The sequence below is a fragment of the Brachyistius frenatus genome, unplaced genomic scaffold (assembly GCF_029030835.1).
Source record: "Brachyistius frenatus isolate BFR_SWC_R1_liver_20210118 unplaced genomic scaffold, ASM2903083v1 Contig_282, whole genome shotgun sequence".
Lineage (NCBI taxonomy): Eukaryota > Metazoa > Chordata > Actinopteri > Embiotocidae > Brachyistius > Brachyistius frenatus.
In genome coordinates, this window is record NW_027210881.1 from 165,413 (window position 1) to 191,014 (window position 25,602).

The 25,602-nt window shown below is 42.4% G+C and overlaps 1 protein-coding gene across 1 annotated transcript; it reads left to right on the forward strand.

Annotated features, from left to right (window-relative positions):
• Positions 1–281: 281 nt before the first annotated feature.
• Positions 282–25,409, forward strand: ahr1b (aryl hydrocarbon receptor 1b). The gene is made up of 12 exons (XM_069722114.1): positions 282–619; positions 739–826; positions 2,045–2,232; positions 6,989–7,104; positions 9,659–9,748; positions 11,380–11,503; positions 12,791–12,927; positions 15,198–15,403; positions 15,511–15,620; positions 17,928–18,069; positions 18,156–19,677; positions 22,018–25,409. Exons 2-12 carry the CDS (start codon positions 786–788, stop codon positions 22,174–22,176), a joined length of 2,835 nt encoding a protein of 944 aa, XP_069578215.1. The 5' UTR covers positions 282–619; positions 739–785; the 3' UTR covers positions 22,177–25,409.
• Positions 25,410–25,602: the final 193 nt, after the last annotated feature.

The following is a 25,602-nucleotide window of genomic DNA, read 5'->3' on the forward strand; positions in this document are numbered from 1 at the left end:
TTAAAATCAGCATTTAAAAGATGAAAATTGTTTGTTTTTTTAAACAAGTGAAAAGACAATATAGCTTCGAACTGCTGTAGATATCATTAAAGTGTACGAGTATACAAAATTACACTCAAATTAGAGGCTCGTGGATTATTTCGTTTAAATCTAAATTAAATGTCGACCGTTATTTTTTTTTTATTTTTTTTTTGATGACGTCACCTTGGACCTGCCGCGCGCTCCCGAAGTCAAATCAGTGCCTGGGAAGCGCGTGCCGGACAGTGGAGGAGAGAGCGGCTCTCTGCAGCAGGAAGGACAGGGAGGAGAGCTTTAACGGCTCCGTTTACCGGGGTTTCGATGAGAAATTCGCCCTCAGGATGTGATAATTAAAGGGGATTTATTTTTTTTTCCTTTTTCTAACAGCGGAACCTCCGCAGGTTTTTTGACGCACGCGGAGCGCCATGGACGAGAAAACCGGAGCGATTAAACTCCGATGGCACCGTTACTACTTCGAAATTCATGACTGTTTTACCGAGTTCAAACAGTGACATTATTTTTCTTTAAATGTAAGGCTACTTCCGCAACCCCGAAGCTTTGCATTAGTAGCGTAAAACAAGTTTCAACGGGTTTCCAGACGGTAATTGACGGTCCAGTGCGCATTACGTTTATCTGTCAGTCAGTGGAAGCAGATGAATCACATGCAGGTGATTTCTGGGAGTGGTTCTTAATGGCCTCTACTGCCTGTGGCTCCTGCAGGTTAATGGATTTCCTTCACCTCCTTCAGTGAATTAAGTTAAACGAACATGTATGCTGGACGGAAACGAAGAAAACCGGCTCAGAAAGGGTAAGTTATGGGACACAGACACTAATTCAAGTCATTTAAATCATATTGGTCACAAATATGTGTTAAGAGCAATAAATATCATGTAAATAGGAAATAAATGCATTACAATGCAGTTGCAAGCGGCATTTAATCTCCTTCTGTGGACACCCATTACTGAAAGCTGCTGTATAAACAGATAATTAATGCTAATATAAAAAGAACAGGCGTATTCATATAAAATATGTATTCAAAGGAGACCCGACTAATAATATTGTACGTTGCCCCTTAGCTATGAGTTCGTGAGACATAATCGATTGGACGTCTTTAAAGGGTTGATATGCCACAATGCATTTGGTAGGTCTGTTTTTGTTGTATTTTTTAAATATTGAACCCTTAAATGAGATTGAGTATGAAAACAGGCCATTAATAACATCAGAAACTGGATTTTGTTATTAATCAATATTTATGTGACATCAATATTTGCAAATACATATCAGCCATCATTCATAACTACATAAATATTTGATGATATTATTTCATGATTTTAGACTCCTATTATTTCTCTTGAGTTGTAATTGATGGAACGCAGATAATGAAGGCTAAACAAATGTAAATAAAAAAATAAAAAATGCAAATTTAATTTAATTATAATAATTATTGCCATTGTAAGCAAGCTAATGTTTAATATCTTGCAAAGAAAATGCAATTTTCATATTCTGATAATTATTTTCAGCTGTTTTGATCAAATAGTAATCATGTAGGTTACTTTCCATTCAAACAGACAAAAAAATGCCGGCCACGGCTTCTTTATTGTATAATTTAGTGGGGAAGGTTTAGGGAAACCTGACTTGCAGCTCTGAGTGACCAAATCTCTGTTTTTTGCACCGCTTAATGCTACAAAAACCTGTTATGCATTTTAGATAAAGCCTCAACTCTGTCTGGAACCGATTTCAAACTTGTGAATCCTTTATTTTATTTGTGAAACTGCTCTGCAGTTAAATGTCCCTTTTTTTCATTTTCACCACTGAGAACCTGTGTTTCAGAAAGAAAGAAGGCTTGATCTAAAATATCTAACAGGTTTTTGCAACAAACAGAGAATCAGTCGCTCAGAGCTGGAGGCTATGTTTCCCTTAACTTCCTCATGAAGTGCTGAATCTGAAGCTAATTTCAGCATCAGTACAAAACAGTGTAACTCTATTCGTGATTTGCTCATAATGATTGTGTTCCCCACATTTCCAGAGTCAAACTGACCCTTGCTGAAGGCGGCAAGTCCAACCCGTCCAAACGCCACCGCGACCGCCTGAACTCAGAGCTGGACCGGCTCGCCAGCCTGCTGCCCTTCTCCGAAGACATCATCTCCAGCCTGGACAAACTCTCCATCCTGAGGCTCAGTGTCAGCTACCTCCGCACCAAGAGCTTCTTCTCAGGTAGGAAACGCAGCTACGTCACAGAAACACATGACGCTTTGCAGAGCTGCTGCGGGTGTAGAAATAATAAAGAGTGCAAAAAAAGCTCAGTGGAAAAGTGATGATGATGTGCCTGAGAAAATATAACAAAACGCTAAATGGAAAGCAGCACATTATGGATTGTAAAGTGTGGTTTAAGAGCGGTGACAAGAGACGAATCGTGAAATGGAGAAAGAAGGAAAGAGAAGCTGGTAAATGTCATACAGGAGCTTTAAAACAGCTGCTTGCCCTTTTCCATCCACGCCTACTGAAATAGCTTTTCACACCTCAAAAAGGACCCACAGACACAGAGGCAGGAAATGTGCAGGATGAGACGGGACTGGGAGGCTTCGTGTAGACAGAAAGAAGGTCAAGGGAGGGTTTCTGGAGGCCGAGTGGGACAGGAAGGTTCAGAAAGGAGGATCTGGACAGTCGGACAGGATGTATTGTTTTGGGAAAGTGCAGATATGCAACTCAGACGTGATGAAGGAGGATCGAACCCTCCATGTGTTTCAGGTCCTTAGTTTTTACTTTAGACCAAGCCATATTAATATCTCATCAGTCATATCTCTGCCTGCTGTCAATGATTCAAATCAGCTTGAGGAGTTTATACAACAAAGTGGGATAGATTGTTTCAGGGATAGTTGGTGTTTGTGTTTGTATGGCTGCAGGATGATGGTGGTTGGTGGTGCTTTGGGTTCTGTGGGGAGTTTAGAGGTCGTGACCTCTGTGTCTGGGCTCTCTGTGATTCAGACTTTGTATAAGAAGCGGTAAAGTGCTGAGGATCAGCTTTGTCGAGGAGTTAACAGGCTTACAAGCATAGCAGGTGGATTTTTGGGATGTGTGTGTGTGTGTGTGTGTGTGTTTGGCAGTCTTAAATGTGTGTTCACAGATTTGCCATTAAAATCAGATTGTAGTTCAGTCCAAAAACAACAAATGGCTTTCACAAATCTACTCAACCAGAAAAACCCTTCTGAATGTGGAGAAAATGTTCAGTACAATAAAGTGAATACAAGTCCAGCAGTTTAATACATACTTATTGTCTCCATTTAATAACATTTGAAATGTTTTCCTCACGTATGTTATCTGTGTACTGTTTGAGTATTTAGCTGTTCAGCAGATGTTCTAAGCAGCAGCTTAAAATTACACACCAGCTGTAACCTGCAAGTCTGATTAAAACCACATCAGACCTGCTTGTCACATGCTGACCCTGCAGAAACAGGCCAGCATACCCGCCTTCAGCCCACCACCTGAACCTTGGATGACCCCATCCCGTCCCAATGTCTTAATACAACACAAACATATTGTAGGTCAACTATTCTTGCCCGTGGCCACAACATGACCCTTGTCCCAAAGTCTCAGCCACGCGGTAATGTAGGTCTATGGAGACGGCAGCATTACTGTGAGCAGAGCGGAGATGAAAACACTGGATAATCTATCCATGGACGCTTAACAGGCCTTTGAAGAGCGGGGGGGAAGCACAGATTGAACAAAGTAGAATCCACTTTCCACATCTTCTTAAAAAAAAAAAAAGGAGTACAGAAACACAGGTGTCACAAACACTGAGACATTTAAAGGGAACTTTTAAACCTAACGTCACTTATACTTCTGATTTGTGGAGGTCCAGACTCGGATCTGTGTGTTCAGGTCAAACTGATGGCTTGTGCAGGTCACTTATCATCATGTAGAAGAAACAGCGCTGCACCACACAGCTGCTCCATATTTCAAATCAGAGCTTTATCCATATAGACTCACAGCAAATCAAGAAATATTCACAGCCATTAACTGTGAGTGTTTCCTTTTGTTTTCAACTGCAGGCTGCCTTTTTGAGAGACTGGTTAGAGTCCAGAGGAAGTTTAGTGGCTGCACTGGTCGTCCCACTGTGTGTGTGTGTGTGTGTGTGTGTGTGTGTGTGTGTGTGTGTGTGTGTGTGTGTGTGTGTGTGTGTGTGTGTGTGTGTGTGTGTGTGTGTGTGTGTGTGTGTTCACATCTGTCTCCATGTGAAGCCATCTGCCAAGTACTTAAAGCAGATTACTTCTTCCTAACGTAACAGCAGCATTATTTTCTGTCTCATGCTGATCCCTTGATGTTTATATACTAAGTGTGTGTGTGTGTGTGTGTGTGTGTGTGTGTGTGTGTGTGTGTGTGTGTGTGTGTGTGTGATATCATGCCTTTAACCTTGATGTTGTAAAGGTGAGAAAATATGTGAAATGTTAACATAAATTCCTGTATTATAATGATATTTTACACTAGATAGCTTGATAGAGAGGCATATTTAATTAAAATGATAAACGAAAATGTCCCTTATAAATATTTAACACACGTATTTAAGCCCACCACTCATAAACAAGTTGTAGTTTGCAGACAGCCCTCTGTTTTCGTCCCGTTGACTCTGAGCCTCTGAAAAATGTACTCGGGTCACTCGCCTTGTGACCTCGGCGTGGTGGGGGAGGAGATGGTGGATGAGATGGGTCGTTGTTTGTGTTGTTGTCCCTCCAGATTGACTCACTGCTGTCTGCTGGTTCTCATCTGCAGGTTGACTTGACAGTTGTTGAGCGATCTGCAGAAGGTCACTGTCAAAGATGAAGCTGCTTCCTGTCAGCTTTGTGAACTAAGGCTTTTTACAGGTTTTAAATCTCTTTTTTTTTTTTCTGGATCAGGTGCAATTAGTCAGCAGAAAAAGAAGAAGCTGATGTTCTTTTGAGGTGCTTTAACTTCCACTCGAACCGATTTTAACAGACAACAAATATGATGTTATTTATTTGGCGTGAATATTTGAAGCTTGGTCCTGAAAGGTCATGACATTTTGTCATTTCTGGCTGGGTAATAATTTATTGTTATTTCTCTTGCGATGTATTTTCATTCCGGAAACAAAATGACAGCAATTTAATCAACAGCAATCCAGATAATGAGATCAATAAGTTGTTTTTAAAATGTTGCTGCTTTTAACTTCCTAAATGTGACATTTTGCTGCTTGTTTCAGTTTTAATTTAATCTTCATCATTGTAAATATAATATGTTTGGTTTTGAAGTCATCGGTGGACCAAACAAAATATTTGAAGGCCTCACAGTGAACTTTATGAATCAATAATGTATTGAAATATTATGTCCTGTTCCCATTACCAGTTTCTCTTTTGTACAACAGTGAAGTGTTTTGTCGCGGCGCGCTGGATTGGAAACCACAATTTAGAACACATTGTCTGTTAATTATACAATTAAAATCAGTGACACCTTCCAAATGACTTTCCGCTGGATGTTTTCCTCCTCCAGGCTGATGCCCTCAGAGGCCAAAGACCGGCTGTTGTGATGTTTTAATTGTCTGTTGGTGTCCTCGCCGCCCTCCGTTATGCCAACAGATGTCCCTTCCCCTCTTCTGCACCGTCGCCTCGGGGTGTTTTTTCTTGCCGGCGGCTCCCGTTCATGACGTCAGGCCGCAAAATATCCCGTCTGCCCCTTTCAGCTCTTAATTATTGATAGCGCACACGCTTTTTTTTATGTTCCCTCTTCGCCGTGTAAGCTTTAACTACACTGAGTCACCGACAAACAGCTTAGCGAGGAGTTAAGGAGTCATGAACCACAATTTATTCACATCATCAGCTTCATTAGTAATTTAATGACAGCAGGAAACAATAACAATCAACTGTGAGTTTGATATTCATCTTTATATTAAAGGAACACAGCTCGCATTTACATGAATTAACATGGAAGTAAACAGAAAAAAAAAAAGAGAAAACCATTAGTCACACAGCTTTCTATTTATTGATTTCCATAAATAGTCAGAAATCTTTCATTCACTTTCATATGAGCAGCTTTTAATGAAATGTGTCTTGTTGACATTGAAGCTGGTGACTTTAGTGTGACTCCGGATCATATTGAGGTTTGTAGTTGCTTTCTATCCTATAAAATGACCTCAGAGGCTGGTGGACATTCATTATAATAATGAGATATATAGAGTATTGTTGATCGCTGTGGGAAATTTGGGTCACGATCAGAAGGAACCGTTTAAGCGGTGCAACCTTCGGCCTCAGCATTGTCCGAGACTTCCTCCTCTATTAAGGTCTCCACTGCTGCTCCAGAAAATCTCTTGTTTTTCTCAGACTCAGCCAACTCAAACAGATTTTATCCCTGGGGTCAGAGGCGCACGGCTGGCTTCCATGTTTTTGTCTCAGGGGTCAAAGGTCACCGAGAATTTGGGGTTTTTCATCTGTCTGACAGTACAGGAAATACTTCCGTCACAATAACTGTCAATAAACTTTAAAAAGACGGTAGTTGTGTTTATTCAACACGCCGAATATTTGTTGATATCCGTCTGCCTTTCTCTCCCAGTTATCCAGATGTAATCTGTATTTTTCCATTTGTCCTGTGGTTTTCCGTCTCAGGCGATCCTCTTTCCCTCTTCTCAGCATCTTTGTAGGTGTTACCCGCTCTCTGCCTTGTGTCCTGAAATTCCCCCCTCTGTCACTCGCACTGTCTCCTGCTGTAAAGCCGTCACTCCCAACGGTCCTCCGTTATAAACAGCTCTCCTCCTGTCAATATGGGGAGCGTTTCAGTTTAAATCAGCCTGTTTATTTGGACCGTGCGTGTTACCAAAGGATGCAACTGCAAAGGGAAAAGTCAAACAAACTTACAAATCAAATTCAGCTGAACTGTAATTGCCAGAATGCTGGAACATGAAAACAGACTGCTGAAGAGATGTCTGCCAACGTCCATCACTAACTTACGCTCTCTATTTCTGTAGTGGCGTTGAAGAACCAGCTGTCCAATGGAGTAAACAAGAGTATTGATCACAGCAGTGGCAGCCAGACGGCAGGATCTACAGATGGCCGAATACCTGAGGGGGAGCTGCTGCTGCAGGTCAGTGAGAAACAGACAGCTCGGGCCAACAGCAAACTCTACCTGCTGACATCCTGTTTTATTCCTTCTTATGTCACTGCTCATCATATTTACTTCACTCGTTGTTTCTGCTGCGTCCAGGTGGCCAAAAAAATAAATATTATTGCAGGTTTTAAGAGGTTTTAAGTCATGAAAAGTGCAAAACTTTGAGGAATAATTAAAGTAAAAAACCTGTTTGTTTCTCTGCTCCTTTAGTATGTGTGATGCAGCTATGAACTGTATATGTTACGAGACACTCAGGTGTCTTCATCATTAAAACCAGCCTGAAACTGCAGCTCACCTATTTATTATACAGATGTTGAATACAGCGATGGAGAGAAGGAAGCAGATTTTTTCTACTTGTATTGATCCCAGACGTGGAAATCAGTAAGCAGTAAGAAAGGCCGCGGCTTCCTGCCTTCAGCTGCTCTGGCCCAGGACAGACACCGGCCCATGAATTATACAGAGCCGGTGAACATATCTATTATTGAAGCGAGGGGGTTTGGATGGACCATGTGTGTTGGTGGAAATAAACTAAAAGCATTTAAAGTATTCTTGGATGTTTCACAGTATATCACCAGATCTTAAACACACCCCTCACTGAGTGTGTGTGTATATATTTGTAGGAACTGAGATAAAGAGGGATTCAAGTCAAATTTATTTGTAAGCGCTTGATGACAATGTTTCTGTGTCAAACAGAAACTCGACAACCTTTTGGAAACAGTCATGACACAAGATGATAAACGCTGAGGCAGGAACAGAGACAAAGAGAGTTTTCCTGTGTTTTGTTGGCAGTATTTGCTTTCATTGGGTTGTCGGGGAACATACTGACAGAGACAACAAACACCACCGCGGTCTCTAACACACACAATCTCAGGAGAGAGAGGTTGACCAAACACGAGAGGGAGGGAGAGGGATGTGTTTTCTGCAGACAGATGGATCTACAGTAAATATTTACACACAGTGCATGTATTCCACTCCAGTCTGTGTGTGTGTGTGTGTGTGTGTGTGTGTGTGTGTGTGTGTGTGTGTGTGTGTGTGTGTGTGTGTGTGTGTGTGTGTGTCGGACACACTGCAGCTTGAACCTTCTGACCAATTTTTAAAGGTCAAACCTGAATCTGGTGATCGATGAACCTTCGATTCTGTTTATTGGTTTCACATCTGGATTTTAACCCATTAACAAAAATAAAATCTCTGATGATTCAGTACTAAATGACGGGGCCACCTACCCACACTATATGTTGTTTATATGTGATGTCACTTTTCTGCCAATAAGGTTTCCAGCAGGGAGACTCTAGTTTACATTCTTATTTTTGAACATCAAACTCTTTACATAGAAACCACAGCTTATTTGCAGGACAGATCATGGATCCATCTGTGTATATTAATGTGGTACAGTATAAAGGCAGCTACTGTAAATAATGAGCCGCCTTCAGCCAATCAGGATGAAGTAGTACAGTAATATTAGTATAGTAATCTAGTTTCTAAGAGCTTTATTAAAAAAAAAAAAAAAAATCAGAATTTGTATTTTTTTCTTGCTCCACTAACGAGTGAGACCCTCCTCCCTCCCAAACGTGAATTATTCAGCTGCTAAGAGAAACTGTTGTGTTTTAGGCCCGATGCTAATGCATTTTTGACATCATGTAATGGATTTTGAAAGAGGTTTCAAAAGGAAATGTTAAGTTTTGACCCAACGGCAGCAATACAAATATCAGAAAACTGTCTGAGCCTCCATGTGGAAATGAGGAGGAGTGTATTAGTGCACGTGTCTGTTCAGATAAAGACTGCATGTTTACCGAGCTCGTAAACATCATCATCATCATCCTCATCAGTGAGGTGGAGGCGAGTCCTGGCAGGATGCCGTTGTGACTCTTTGCGGCACCGGGACATAGTGTCATCACCTCCTCTTAGTGCCCCGAGGCTCGAGGAAGACGAAGAGGGAGAGGAGGAGCGATAATGGAGGTGTTAGTCATCCAGTAGTGACCTCCTTCTCTTCCCTCCTCCTCCTCCTCATCGACATGACTTCTCTTTGAACTGACGTCCACTCGACTCCAGCCTCTCATCTAGATCTCCCTCCCTCCGCCCGGGGGAGAAGTCTCATCCCTGGGTTTTAGTTATCTTTGTCTTGTATCCTCACTTCTCTTCTCTCCTGCCCCATTTTTCCTCCTTAGAATTTGAAAGCGTTTGTTCTCACTGGAATTTGATACGAACCCAATAAAACTATCGGGAATGAGGTCTCATACAGCTTAGTCCAAAACCTGCAACACAATGAAAACACACAATTTATGACATATCTATCTGACGGGTTTTAAGATGAGATTATTCCACATAAGTGTAATATTTAGTTTTAGCTGACATTTGGTTTTTTAAAGTCAACATGCTGATATATTTGCTGTGCTGACATGTTGACACGTGCACGAATATACACAGAATATCTTCAATCTGTCTTTGTTTTATCGAACATCAGGTTTTCCTTGTGTGAAGGTACCTGCTTCTCTGCCTGCATTATATAATAATCCATGTCTCCTCTCTGCAGGCGCTCAATGGCTTCATCCTGGTGGTGACAGCTGAGGGAATCGTCTTCTTCTGCTCTCACACCATTCAGGATTACCTCGGCTTCCATCAGGTATTGAATCTCTCAGCGTGTGCACCTTGACTTTGGCCTCTTTTATCTTGGTGAGAATAAAACAAAGCTGTTGTATATTTCATTACGTCTACAAATAGGATTTAGGAATCTATAAAAAAATAAAAATAATAATGACCCCGAAACACAAGAAATTATAGGTAGATGAAGACAGACATTGATCCCTGTCCTTGTACTTAAGTATGGGAATATTTTGGGTTCAGACCTGATGATGCAAAGTGAGCCAACCAACATGCTCTGTCTTCAAATCCTTGTGCATGGGAGCTTTAAGTGCAGCACCTGAAAGAATATTCTCCACAGTGTGTACCGGACTCCAAAGTCAGATTTTGAAAGTACTGAAAGTGAATGTTAAGCTTGTAATTTGTTCATGTTAAACTAAAATGGGGGAGGTCTTATCTTCAAGGCTGCATAGGTGCATGTTGAGAGGCAGAGGGGTGGAGTTCACAACAAGCAGACTCAGAAAGCAGCAAGTGAACGCATCACCCTCAGTGCCCAGAGGATTGAATTAAAAAGTACATGTGCAGCGAGTGGTTTAAGCCAATCTGCTTCTTATTTTGGAGAATGTGTTTACCAAATTATCCAAAGTGTGTTTGTCGGTCTTTCTCACACCCTCACATACACAAACATTAACACTGACACCCGGGATATGAACATACTGTACTCAAACACATCTCATTCTGCCTCACATACACACGCTTTTGTGGCTGGATCAAGGTGTGAACATCACCTTTCACCCCTCATTTCCCCGTCACCTCCGGTCTACCAAACAAAACCAAATCTATGAGGAACCTTGCATTTCTGCTCACGTGTGGTGTTTGGAAACAAGCTGGTGTGGTGTGATGCCCAGGGAACCCGAAGGAGGCACCACCCAAATGACACACAATAGAGCACAACTGAGGAACAAATAGATAAAGATCACTGATCTTATCACCAATCTTTGGTCTGAATATCATGACATGATTATTTCTTCTTGCCTGTAAGGGTCTAACTCTGTGTCACAGAGAATGGTATTGAGCACAAAGTTTGTCTGATACTGTACTGATAAAAGTACAGTTTTTTACAGTGTGTAACTGGTGACGCCCCTTCACTACAGACCCAAACAACAGTTGAACATGAACAGATTGAACAGCCAGAGTGCATGAAGCCCAGATACAGTTTGAAAAGCATTTCACCCAACACTTCTACCTATCAAAATTCCTTCTTGGTGACCCTGATTTGACCCTCCCACACAGGGAGGGTGGTTCCACTCTGGTCCAAAGCCAGGTCATGCTGGGTCTGGACGACAGATATCACAGTCACAGCAGGTCCTTGGCTCAATTTCAGCTATTTGAATTAAACGTTCAGTGACAGTTGATTTCTTTTGGCTCTACTTCAAGGAAAACGGAATCAAACGCACCCCTCAGGCTACCTGCTGACATGTTGTCTCATATCCAGTCTGCAGTAATATAACAAAATTTAATCAGAGCTAAAATGTTTTCCATTTGAACTCTACAACTTTTTTTTTCTGAATTTACCATGTTTCACATGTACTGTGTATTTTTAATGAATGACATCTGAATTTCGTATTTGCAGTTAATGCTGTTGTGCTGAACCCTGTAATGTTTTCCTGGCAGACTGACGTGATGCACCAGAGTGTGTTTGAACTGATCCACACGGAAGACCAGCAGGAGTTCAGGAGCAACCTGCACTGGGCCCTCAACCCACCTGTCAGCCCAGGACCTCACACAGATTCCTCAGGTCTGTCAGTATTTTAATGCCAAGTCTGTGATGTGCTTGCGCAGGAGAATCTAAATTAGGTTAGGTTAGGGTAGGTAGTTACTTTATTAATCCCCGAGGGGAAATTTTTTCGCTACAGCAGCATACAGGAAGCAATAAGATAATAATAGAATAATAGAAAAGCAATAAAATAGCAGTAAATAGCAGTAAAAAAATATAAAATGCACAGTATATACAGTACAGTATATATCTATATATATTATATACAAACAACCAAGAAACACAGACAACAGTGTTATTGTTGTGTGATGGATTTTGCCAGAGGTGAGTTATTGTGCAGAAATTAAATGTCACGATTCTCTAAAAAAGTTAGAAAAACCTGTCAAAGGTTGCTGAGCTCCCAGGAGCCAGGTGTACCAGGTTGGTGATATATTACTGCTTTAGGCACATTTCCCCGGGACCTTCTCTAATCACACACAAGCTTAATCGGACTTTACACTGACTTTAAAACCCATAAAGTCCTCTTAATGTCTGGCCATTTGATTGGGACATCTGCGTGCTCACGTACAGCTCCTCCTCCAGGTAAAATCTAGAGTTACAGGGCAGGAGTGTGTGTGTGTGTGTGTGTGTGTGCGCGTGTGTGTGTGTGTGTGTGTGTGCGTGTGCGTGTGTGTGAAAGCAACTCCAGTGTCATCACAACCTAAGCTGGCACACAATAAGCATGTAATAAGCACTGTACATTGTGTGTAAATGTTATAAGATCTGTGGAGCTCCTGGTGGCAGCAAAATATGTTATAATTATCAAGCATGCAGATGCTTCAGTGTCTTATTTCTGTGAAAACTGACAGAAACTCAGGATCCAAACCGAACATCAGATCCAGCAGAGTTCTGGAAACGGATCGCTAAAAAGCCGCAGACATTTCTTTCCCCTTTGTGATTGTGAGGTCGGAGAGAGGTGACCTTTGATGAAAGCCTCCTGAGATGTGGTCTACATTTTATAGTCCACACATACACACACACTTTGCCAAACAGAGTGTACATACGGGAAAATAACCCAGCAGAGGACACATCAGCTTTCACCTGCACACACATGCTCTTACTGTACAAACTGTACACACATTTACACACCTGTCATTTTGAATTAAGTAAGGATCAGCTGTTCCGAGGTCACACACACACACACACACACATACAAATAAATACACACACAAGCAACAGAACTAGGTCAAGCCATCTTCTGATGTGAAGTTTTAAAATTTTTTTTAAATCATAGTTAAAATATTTAGGAAATTTGTTTAATGTCCTCAGATGGGGGTTCGGTGTCGACCTCTTCCTGTCTGGTGACCTATAACCCAGAGCAGCTTCCACCTGAGAACTCATCCTTTCTGGAGCGAAGCTTCGTCTGCCGCTTCCGCTGTTTGCTGGACAATTCCTCCGGCTTCCTGGTAAGACTGAAACCTGATTCCAAAAAAGAGGAAGGTGGCTTTGAACTAAGAAAGATACCGTAAATTAACCTTTGTTCTTTGGATTCATGTTTGTGGCCCGTAGTGTGTTGAGGCCTGTTTGTGCTCCCAGCGATATGGCGTGCCACTTCAGTTCCTCAGCCATCAGAAGCCACCATTTACTCCCATAATCCGCCTTAAGAGAACCTCGGGGTCGTGGGGAAAAGGGCCTTAATCCTCCCACTACTCAGAGGAGATGAGAGCACAGGGAGAACTTGCTTAGTCAGGGTTGTTTGCTCCAGACCGGCCACTGCTATCTGAACTAAGACAATGTGTTGCATACGGAGAAAAACACAATAGAGAGGCAGCACAGACGCTGTTGGGAAAACTGGGGAAGGGTCCCCCATGAGCAAGGCACAATATCACACCCAGGGTGCTGCAAATACCTGATTTGCTGTTTTCAGTTTAACAAATACGAGGATACTTTTCTCTGTTTTATGTCTTTGTAAGTATAAAATGCTAATTCATGATAAGAATAATGGATAATCAATAGTGTAAAAAGTAGTTAGATGCAACCTTAGCTTTACCAGCCATGTTCTGCCACACTGCATACTTTAGCTTCAGGACTGATTTCCTTCTTTCAGGCAGCCAATTGGTTTTAATTTAAGTCTAAAAATCAAACAGCAGTAACTTAAAACTTCCTCAAAGCCGCATGCGACATCCTGGCAATTCTGGTATACTGCATTTAACATACAATGAATTGGGACGTACCGAATCTTTTGGTATGGTAGTATGGATTTCGCAACACAGGGCATGTTTCCAACCAAGCCCCACTACATGTGCAGAGAATATATCATTCATTAAGGATGCCAATACTTAGAGTAAAAAGCTAATTCAGAAAATTAATTTTCAGGGCCTTTAAGATCACAGTAATCAATAACAGGTCCCGATAGCTGGGTGGTCAGGGGGCAGACCACATGGGAAAGCAGTGAGTTCCTGGTTCGACCTGAACTTCATGTCATTCCCTACATAACTTGACTGTCTCTTTTCTGACTCTAATTAAAAAGACAACAGGTGAGGGATGATAAAGGGGTTACGGTTGCTCCTTTGTGAGAGGTGAGAAATGGAGGCCTTCAGCTGATAGGGGTTTCACTTTCTTTCTCTTGGTCAATCCAGCAGGACTCTGGCGGGGGTTTGAACCCGCATCTCTCTGTCCTCCCTCCCAGAGCGTTTGCGTGAGTTGTAAGCCAGGTTTCTGTTTCTGTCTGCCGGTCGCTTTGGCTTTGTTTTTTGTAATCCCTCCTGCTATTCAGAGCTAGATTCCTGACATCACGGCTGCAGGCTCTTAAACCCACCAAGGTCAATTAACCATAGCTAACAGTGAAGGGGGTTGAGGGGGGGGGGGTCTTCACACGAGATGCCATAGGGTGAGAGAAGGACAGAAGACGGGAGAAAGTGCTTTCAGGTTTTTCTGAGGCTGTAAAAACTCCCTGTGGGCTGCTGGTGGTCGGTGATCCAAAACTTGAAAGTTCACTTGGTGTTTGTGAGAAAATCTCCTCTGAGAAGGTCTCCTTAAAGTTGATGTTATATCCACAGAAGAGTTTTCACTGTACGACACAGTTACTGTAGATATGAACAATAAAGATGAATAAAACATAACCTGTTAAAGCTAATATCATCAACATGCTGCTCCATGTTCACACCAAAAAACTGAAGCTCTTGTTTCTTTAATCTTGTTTATCCAGAAATATGAAGCCAATTAAAGATCATTTTAAACTCACAGCTAATTAAATACCGGAATGAGTCATCCATGAAAATGTCTCCTGGCACTTTTTCTATGTTGACCAGTTTTTAGGTCACGCTTTTCTGCTGATGGAGAGACTAAATGATGATATGCAGACGTCCCAGTGCCAGTTACTTAAATACTGTACAGAGTCATGTGAGCAGAGTAAACTGCGGGGTTTTCAGTCAGAGACACGAGTGCATTCAATGTGTTTGCAGTGTATTCTGAAGTGGTTTTGCTCCTTACATGACCCAGCAGGATAAATAGGGCTGATGGTTCTCGACAGGGAGAAAAGAAACAGTACTTACATGCCTGCTGTGGAAGCTTGATGGCTGAAGTCTCAGAGGGACAGAAGAAGAATCACAGGCAGCTGAACTGGATTTTTTTTTATTATTATTATTATTTTTTTAAATGACTCAAAGCTTTTTCTTTTGTCATTTGGTTAAATTTTACTCAGTGACAATAATTTAATGAAATGAAATGCTTTCAGGCGTTAAACATCCAGGGAAGGCTCAAGTTCCTCCACGGCCAGAGCCGTCAGCAGTGTGACAGCGAGGGCAGTACCCCGCCTCAGCTTGCCCTGTTCGCCATCGCCACACCCCTCCAGCCTCCAGCCATCCTCGAAATCAGGACAAGGAACATGATCTTCAGGACCAAACACAAGCTCGACTTCACACCTATGGCCTGTGACGCGAAGTACGTCACAGCAAAACCCGAAATGCCATTTTGCGATTACGTTTACTAAATTTTTAATTAATACGTTTGAAATTGTTGCGTGTCCTCTGCTTTTCCTGGATTCTCAGGGGTAAAATAGTTCTGGGCTACACCGAGGCGGAGCTTAGAGTCCGAGGTTCGGGATACCAGTTCATCCACGCTGCTGATATGCTCTACTGCGCCGAAAATCACGTCCGAAGTAAGTCACAGCTGCTCTCCTTTTGCACGCTTTACTACACGATCCACCTCATGAAGCATGAGTGACGCTGAAAGGTTACTGGTGCAAATGGCTGCAACGACTGCAGTGAAAACAGGTGTTTGTGGGGGAAACTGAAAAAGTCAAGTCCCTCGAAGGTGCCCTAAACCTTCAGTTGCTGTAATGAAGCTGTTGTCTTTCCTTCTTAATATACATTCATATACAGCATTTTGCATATAAATTATTTTTGTATATTTGCACAATTATTTACCTTATTTTTACTTAGTTCAACACAAAAGACTACAAATTTAAAAAAAAAAAAAAAAAAAAAAAGTTTGTCGAGGAAACTTGTATTTAGAGGAAGGTCCTGTTATTATTTTCCAAACCCATAACATCCAACTTGTATTTGTAATTCCAGGCCCAACTAGCATGTTCAGAGGAAGAAGTTTGACACATGAACCATCTGACCATTACTGAAAAATCTATTTTAGGAACTTCCAGGCCTGAAAACAGTGATGTTAATTAGACTGGACATATTAATGGTTATTTTAATATCACAAGTCGGGACGTTTCCAGCTTAAAACTCTGATCTGAGATCAGTCTATAATCTGAGTAGAAGTGTGTTGACCCCTGTCTAATGTTTCCATACTAGATCTGTAACACATGCAACAAACAGACAAACGCACGCTCTGTGTGTCTCTTGTTGATGGAGGAAATCTCAGAGCGAGAGTCAAGTGTCCTACTTAGCTCGTGTACCGGATGACCCGGTTAGTCGTTACCATGGCTCCCCCAACACCGCATCACCGCTATCAGAGACGCTCACACACAAACACACACATTCTGCGCGCATGTAGTCATGCATACAGAAACGGAAATACATGCATATGCATTTGGAAATATAATACAGGGATACGTACATGTTTAGCATGCTCTGATGCACACACAGATGGGAAGCCAGGTTTCCATAAAACACAGACACACATAAAGATCTCCGTGTACATCAGACCTAGATGTAATTTCAATAATAGCAATGAGAAATTCAGTCATAATGAGAATTTTGCACACATGATGTGAAGTACGAGTTTCCTCTTTGGATTCATGAACACTTTCCTATTTCTTTATTTGAAGGAGGGACAATTACAGATGATTTATTTATTATTTAAACAGAATTAACAAAAACCAAGATGTTTGAAACAGACTCTAAAGTGCTGTGTGCTGACTCAAACGTAATACATCTAGAAACTCGTGTTGAGTATGTTGGTGAGATCACTTACAGTAATGTGTTCAGACTGAGGTGCAGATTCCCTCCAGCTCGGGTTTATGTGCAGTCAGGACAGATGAGAGACCCAGTCGGCAAATAACAGACATTTACTCCTGTAATCCCCCAGATTATGAGCAAAAATCTCATCAAAACAATGACACAGATCAGTACAGATAACTGAAGTCTTGGTTCTGTTGAAAGTAATACCGTGAAAACATTTCAGGTTGTGAGATTGAGTAACATATTATATCTTGGATTGATAATAGAAGAAGCTGTACAAAGCAGAAACTTGCATCTCTGGAATAAGCCGGAGATCTCTATTGAAGATCGATAGAAGTCATGTGTAGTCCAATTTTAAAATATGTTTAAATATTTACAAATATAATGAAACAAAAAAAAGAGTGATACAGCTTTTAAGTAACTTTATAGGTCAGAGTCTCTGAGATACACTGTTGTTCTCCCTCAAGAAAAGGAAAGAGTTTGTCGACAGGCATAAATATTGTAGTTTGCTCTAAAGGTCAACAACTTTTACCGCTAAAAATATACAGAGGAGACTCTGAAACTGTCTGAAGATAGAAAAACAATTCCGGGGGTGAACATAAACACAATGTTCCTGTTATACAGTCGTAAATACTTTAACATTTTCCATAGACAGGAAGACTAATCACATTATTTTAGATTCAAAGAGGACGGTACTGATTGTTTGTTTCTCCAAATGCTGTTACATTATGATGCACCGTCTTTGTACAGCTGCCTCAGTGAAGTTTGTTTAGAAACTAGACAGCACAAAAAACACAACCTGCGCCACAATTAAACACACAACACTGAGCCGTGGAGATCAGGGATTATGGGAGATGAGGTTTTGATGATGTGTGTGTTGTGCTGCATAAATGTGTGCAAACAGGACTTGTAACATGTGCATGTAGCCTCCATCTGAGCGGTACGCCCGGGTGAGCAAATGCAGTGTGAGTGTGTGCGCACTGCGGGGCGTTCAGAACGTAAGCAGCAGTGACACGGAACCTCCAACGTGTCGTGTGATGTGATTCCAGTGATAAAGACGGGCGAGAGTGGACTCACCGTCTTCAGGCTGCTCACGAAGGACAACCGGTGGAAGTGGGTCCAGGCCAACGCCCGGCTCGTCTACAAGAATAGCAAGCCGGACTATATCATCGCAACCCAGAGGCCTCTGGCGTAAGTGTCTGTTCATTCCAGCGTCGTTTTTTGTGTTTTACATTATTTATCTGTTAATTTCCTCTCAGTAATAGCTTTATCCACAGGGATGAGGAAGGAGGGGAACACCTGAGGAAGCGATCTATGCACCTTCCCTTTACCTTTGCCACCGGAGAGGCTCTTCTCTACCAGACCGGTTTTCCACTACATGGCTTCCCTGATTCCTTCCAAGGCAAAGCCAAAGGCAGCAAGTCTAAGAAGAGCAAAGTGAACAAGAGCTCTGCAGATGACCTGGACCCCAAATCCCTGCTGGGAGTGTTGATGAGCCAGGATGAGTCCGTGTATGTCTGCCAGCCGGACACAGAGCCCAAGATTTCCTACCACAGCAGCATTCCTGGCGAGCAACAAAGCAAGACAGATGGTTTTGATGGCTTGTTAAGTGGTGACACTTGGCACATTGTGTCTAACGGTGAGGCGGGGAGATGCAACGGCAAAACGACCGGTTTTGACCCTCTTCTGGCTACCCTGGACTCTCTGTCTCTGGACGGAGAGGAAACATGCTCCAACAGTGAGCTCTTCAGCGCTTTGGAGAATCTGGGCCTGAACGCTGAGGATCTGGAGCTGCTGCTTCTGGATGAGAGGATGATCCAGGTGGAGCTGGACCCCAACCACATCCCCACACTCAGTGACCTTCTTACCAACAACGAAATCCTTTCCTACATCCAGGACTCTCTGGATAGCGGGGCAGAGGCAAAGGGACAACAGGACAGAGGTGGGTATGGACCTTCGAGCCATTCATCAAACCCAGACTCCTCCCAAAGTGTCTTCCAGCAGGCATGTTTGACGCCTGCTGTCCCTCCAACTCTTCCCAGCAGCAGGCAGCCCATCGTCCAGCTGTCGCAACAGATGCAGCAACACATCAGCTCAGGTGAGCTGCTAAAAGCTCAAATAGGACATATTCAGTCTGCCTACCATCCGGGAACAGTGAACACTAACAACCTGACAGGGAGTCCCAACAGTGACTGGGTGGTAACGACGGAGAACCACCAGCATCCCAGCCCCCACACCTATCACCACCCACGTACTGCACTGAAAGCCACACAGCTGAACGGTGAGCACAAACACTTTAATAACTCTCTTCTGGATTCAAGTCAACAATGGCAGCTCCAGCAGGACCCACACTCTGTCCACCTCCAGCCCCATCAGCAGGTAAGCAGCGGGAGCACTTTGTTGCCGGGCTTCCACAATCAGATTCGACCGACGACAAACAGATCTTACATCCCAAATGGACATGCAGCCTTTCCGCCAAACGTGGCAGTGGACCACGCAGACTACAGTCTCCCTAGCACTCCCCACGCAGACGGCGCAGTACTGAACGGCTTGAATAGGCAGGACGTTTGTCACTACCAGAGTTCGGTGGCCACCGCGCGGCCCCACCAGCTGCAGGCTCACCAGAAACACCAGCAGCAGCTGCAGCAGACTCCGGTTCCAGCATCCTGTTTGTGTCCCACCCAGAACTCTGCACTGGAGTTAGAGCAGCTACTGGCTCTGTCGCAGCCGCAGCACAGCCTGCCATCCTTAGAGGCCTACAGCGTGTTCAACACCACACAAGACTCCACTCACAGTAAGGTAAGAGACACAAATAGCTAGTTATCATGTGGCCGTTATGATCGAATGTAGTCCAGAGGTTGGAAAACAACTTTTGGCAACATGGCAGTGAGTATTTTCCAGCTATTACTATTTTAATTCAGTTTGATTTCATTAAACACATTTATAATCACCTTACTGTACTAGTTCCCTGAAAACAAGGCTGGTGCTCCATCGCTGTGGGCATGTGCGTAATGTTTTCCCCTCCCTCAAGAGTCATCCTGGAAATTAATCCCTCTAAGACCTTCTGTCCCGTGTCAGGACTCCTCTGTCTTTCTCTCTTTATTCTCACCATCTCAAAACGACTACAGCTGCCAGTTCTCCTCAGAACTGTTTGGTTTGGGAGCCACAATATAGACTCCAGCACACTGACGAGGCCTGAAGTCTCTGTTGCCCTAAAATATATCAGTGAACATCAACAAACCAAGGGCTGCAGGATCTACAACCCCAACCCTTCAACCCTGTGCTGTTCTCTTTCACTGTCATGGAAATAGATTTTTTTCCGAGTCAGCACACAAAGGCCCCGGGCTTTCATGGAGCTCCGTGTAAACTGTGATGATGCGACCAGACATGCCATGTAAATAAGACAAGGGAGAGATGGGTCAGAGCAGCACAGCCTGAGCAATAGAGTCGAATAGAGTCAGTAGAAGTTAATGGGTTTTTACAGTTCCACAGGAGGCTTGTTAGATTTGTGCTGAAGGTTTTTGCATGCATGAAATAACCTTATTGTCTTGAGTGGATTTTTTTGAAAATAATATACAGATATGTGAAAATGAAAAGTATGTCAGTTTTATCCCTAATAAAATGTGACCTATACTAGTTGATACTAAAAAAAATAATGTGTGCTTTATAAGCCACTGTACAAAAGTAGCTGTAGGGGTTTTCTGGGACAGCTGGAGCTTAAACTCACCTCACAATAACATTATTTGGCTTTCTTAATGAGACTCTATAATGTTCAGGAAAAGCGGGAATTTGTCTTAAGTCCAACTGAAACCTTTTCCAGTAATGACAGAGCAGCGAGGGCTGGGAAATGTCCTCCTCAAAAAGGCAAATCAGCCTGACTACAAAGAGGCGAGTAGTTAGAGGTCTGGAGAAATCCCCATCGTAAAACATACCCAGGTAATGAGAGTTGGCCAATTAATGCTGCCAAATTTGAGTCTGAAGCAGAGTTTAAACCAGGAATGTCTCAGCAGCTCCAACAGAAGCAAGTCTGCAGATATACAAAGAGAAGACTATCATGCTGTCGGTTAAACAAGCAGGAGAGAAACAGCATGAAGCTTGTGTGATGAAAAAAACCTGCTGCAGCATGTTTATAACAATGCTATGACATACTGTATTATTGAAATATGTCCAATAGTTTTCAGAGATCAGCTGGGCCTCCCAGTTTCTCTTTCATCACTGGACTGGATTGTTTAGAGTGAAAAACAAGCTCAACAAACAGACAACAAAAGAAATATAATGAAATCTGAGAATAGGCCAGAGAGAAGACAGAGCAGTAAAGCAGCAGTAGTGAGAAAGAGTACAATAATGAATAGAATAAGGTCGGGACGGGCCGCGGTCGGCCCCGGAAATGGACGACCCCAGCAGGCATCCATTCATATCCACCCCATTCAGCCTCCACTGTTATTCTTCAGGGTCAGTGGCTGTTGCTGAAAGAAAAATACTGGCAGGCCAGCCAGTCAAGCATGAGCGGGGCTGACCTACAATTTGACTGTCATCATTACCTAATGCTGTGAACGCAGGGCGGAGGGGGAGGCAGGCGAAGCAGCGAGACACGGCTCTCTGCTCGGATACAAGCAAAGGCTTCTACTGTAGCTCCATTTATTACGTCTCTGTATGTGAGTCCAAGTAAGACTGAGCTGTCTGCAAAGAACACAATATATATATATATATATATATATATATATATATATATATAATGCTAAAATTTCAGGGCTTCTTGTAGACTGCATCTTGTACTACTTCAGCGCTATCTAGATGACAAACGACCTAATCTGTTTAGAGTGACTGAAGGGGATTACAGTCAGCAACACTCTTGTCTTCCTCCTTCTGTCATGGTGTCTCTCAGCACAAGCGCTCGGCCCACTAAACATCTGCTGCTCAGTGCTTATGACCCGACCCCACCTGCTTCGTGTGATTAAGGTCAACGGTGACTCCAGAGCTGTCAAAGAACTTCAGGACTGACTTTTTACAATCTGTGAATTAAAAATAAAAACACATCTGGATTTTATTTCTTCCTCAAGAGCAGAAATTGTGATAAATATGTGGAAAAGATTAAATAAAATGACAATAGTGTTGTGTTTACATTGTTTTGTCTCTCAGCTGGAGAACGGTTGCCTCCTCAGTGCTGCCAATGCAGCGTACGTCAGAACGTGTCTGATGCCCAACGGAAACGGCGTGGCGACAGGCAACATCCCCGCCTCCTGCCCCGACGGACTCCCCAACCTACAGGACCCCCAGAAATCTGGATTTTTCCTCTGAGGGGGACGAAGGCCGAGTGTCAGAGGAGGTTGTAAGAAGGTACAGATGGAAATAGGAGTGAAAAAAGGAAACTTTCTCTGGATGTGACAACAGCATTTTGTATGGATTTATTGGAGGGTTGAAAAAGAAATTTACACTGTTTAGATCTGGTTCTCTTTTATAGCTTTTGTTTTGACGTCTCGCCACTTGGTCAGACGTCTACCTGTGCCACTCAGAAAACCAGAGTCACACAAGTGACCTAAAGAACAGCCTGCTAAAGAAAGAATCGGGAGGAGGAGTGTTTTTTTACGCCCCGCTGTGCGTTACCAGTAGTGCTCTCACTGAAAGTTTCCATGTCTGGATGAAGTTTGTGCTCTTTACCATCAGTCAGGTGTTTCCAGTTTGCTGACTTGGATTGTTGCTCTCAAGCCAAAACTCACCACTTCCTAATCTGTATATACACGTAAATGATGTCCTCAAGAGACGCCGTTACAGTCAACAACAACCGCTACCGTTTTATCTCGTTGACGCTCAAAATAACTGGTGACAAAACGTCCACAGAATCATGGTTTGTAAATCATGTAAAGTTTTAGTGCCATAAAATGAGACAGAAAATTGGAATATTTAAATAAAGTGGGACTCACTTTCATAATGAGCATCCTTCACATGACTGCTGACCGTTTTTTCCCTGCACTGATCAATTTACGATCCATTTCCTACTTTGCAAACGGCTGATGGTTGAAGTTGGATCCAGGCTAAAATTATCTTAAAGTTTCAGAGATGTAAAAAGCCTTTATATCTTGTTTGACAGTTTATTTATCACAGAAAGCAAGTAGTTGATTTATATTTGATTGTCGTCATGTAGACAGACTCGTAGTATTTTAACAGAGTTAACTGAACCAACAGCTGCCTGGAAAGTCTGAAATATTTTACCTTCAGATTCATGGTGTGCAGCGCTTTGAAAAATGGTCTTCAGTCAAATCACAAGTAAAGATTTGAAACGTGTAAAACCACAGTTGGAGATTTAAACTGTCTCTACACTCTGCAGTATTCAAAAGGGAAAAATAAAAACACTCACAAACGAGAATAACTGTTACAGAAGTGTAAGAACGGGCTGAACATGCTCCGTATGTAAATGAGAGGAATATTTTATACTAACAGCTACGAGACACCAACAGATTATTTCACCATCCGTGCTTGTTTGTCACAGATGTAGGCTTCATAGATCCGTCCTGGTTCTTACATGTCGACAGAAAAGCATTTCATTCTTACCGTAAATGTTGTTGAAGTGAGATTTAAAGAGGTGGGAAAAAAAGGATGAGCTGTTGAGAGCTTTTTATTTATAGCTGCCACCACAGACAAACCACGTTGCCTCTGTGGCAGTGGCATCCCAACGTTTATCCTAATGCTGCATTTTAGCCCGTTTGAGGTTTACAACGATGTTGTGCACTTACATGTACGTTACAGACGTAATCATGAAAAGGATCTGATTCGTTTGTCAGTGGCACTGAAATCAAACATCAGAAAGCATTTTTGTTTCCTGACCGGAGACAGTGTGAAAATCTCCCGTTAATGCCTTTGTCTCTGCGGCCTCGGCCTGTCAGACTCCCACTTCCTCCAACCTGCAGCCGTGTCGTGCGGGAAACACTGAATGCACTTACACTCACACAGTCATCCATTAAGGACCTAATTGTAAATAATTGATTACAACTGAAGGCAGAAGAGGAAGTGCATAAAAGTTATTTTGTTTTCCTGTCATAACAAAGTAGATTATTATTGAGATGATAATCAAATGTGGGGAACAGGAGTTGGAATCCTTTTTTTACGTTCATATTTGGCAGTAATGCATCAGAGCCAGAAAATCCAACCTGTCTGATTGACAAACTTTTCAGTTCCCATATTTTTAATAGTGATGTTTATGTTTGAAATTCTGGTGCTCATTTATTATCAGTATTAGCTTGCGACTCAAACTACACCCTGCTCAGATTTTCTTCTTAATGTTAAAGTCGAGAAATGTCCCTGTTGGGTTGTGGTATCATAAAAGAGACACTGTGACAGACCATACACGCTGCTCCTGAATACTGTTCTGTATCTCTGTTGGTTCTGTTTGATGTCAGACACTTCAACAACAACAAAACAGATCATAACCTCGACTCATGTCCTGTCAGACCAGCCGGAGCAGGTGGGACACGTGCAGCTTCTTACTCCGGAAGTAGTAATTTACACGCATGGATACGTTTCCATCACACGGTTTGTGGTTTCACACCCAATCAGTTGTCGTCTTTTATGCTCGTAAACAAGCAGTAAACAGTCTGATTTTGGTCAAAAACGCGAAGAAGCCGGGAGATCAACGACAGACGAGACAGCATTTAGCATTTAGCACCGACTCAGAAACCAAATGAGAAACGTGAACACACGTGTGTCTGTAGTTGCTCCGTTGTTGAATGTCTTGTGTAAAACTGTAAAGGAAACATGAAGCTTTTATTTCACTACAAAAAGGTGCTTCAAAGTCATATTGGTAGCATTAGCTGACGACAAACATCACAACAACAAAATGCATTTACAGATTTGCCTCTTGTTCATTTTCCGTTAACTGTTTTTGCATTTTTTTTGTAAACTGTCTTTTATTGAAAAACAGATTATTTAAAAACAGTTGTGGGAACAAATGCTGTATGAAGAAGAAAAACATTTATAACTCGTTTTTCCAAACTAAAACAAAAGAATGGTTGTGTGTGTAAATAGTGTGTTTTTAATGGCGTTGTTGCAAGCACTACTTTAAAATAACTGCTCTTACAAACTCTTTTCTCCAGCACTGAAAGTAGTCTTGTAGAAAAAAAGCATTTTATGACTCCATGTTGTATGAATATTGTTCCCAAGAGTCGTGTGTTTTATCTTTATGTCCAGTTTGAAGACACTTTAGCTCAAAACGATACGGTGCCATAACAGTAAGACGTACTGTGTTCAGTATTTGAAGAGATACAGTATATTTCAAAACACTACATTTTACGTAAAGAAAAGTCTTCTACTCTCTTTAAAATACACTTTGTCCACAGATTTGAAGTGAAGCCAAACTCTTCGTACGCTGTTTTGTCGTGGTTCATTTTTTAAAAGGCACACAGACTTTATTTTGCTACTTTTCTCACTGAAGGTTGTAGTTGTGCGTGAAAAATATTTTTAAAAATGCAGTTTGTCTCTGAGCCGTGTGTTGAAATGTGCTCTTGGGTCCTGGAAATAAAGGATTTTGTGCAATCACACTGAATCGTTGCCGCTTTTCTGTGTTAATACAGTTTGTTTTGACGTCTCCTGTCTTTTCAGAGCCTGTAGTCCCCCCTCCTCTTCCATCACCTGACTTCCTCAACCCCCCCCCCCCACACACCCCCGAGCTGCTCCTCATTCCCCAGTCAGCCCCCAGTCAGAGTACAGATAGCAGCCAGCCAAACCTCAATG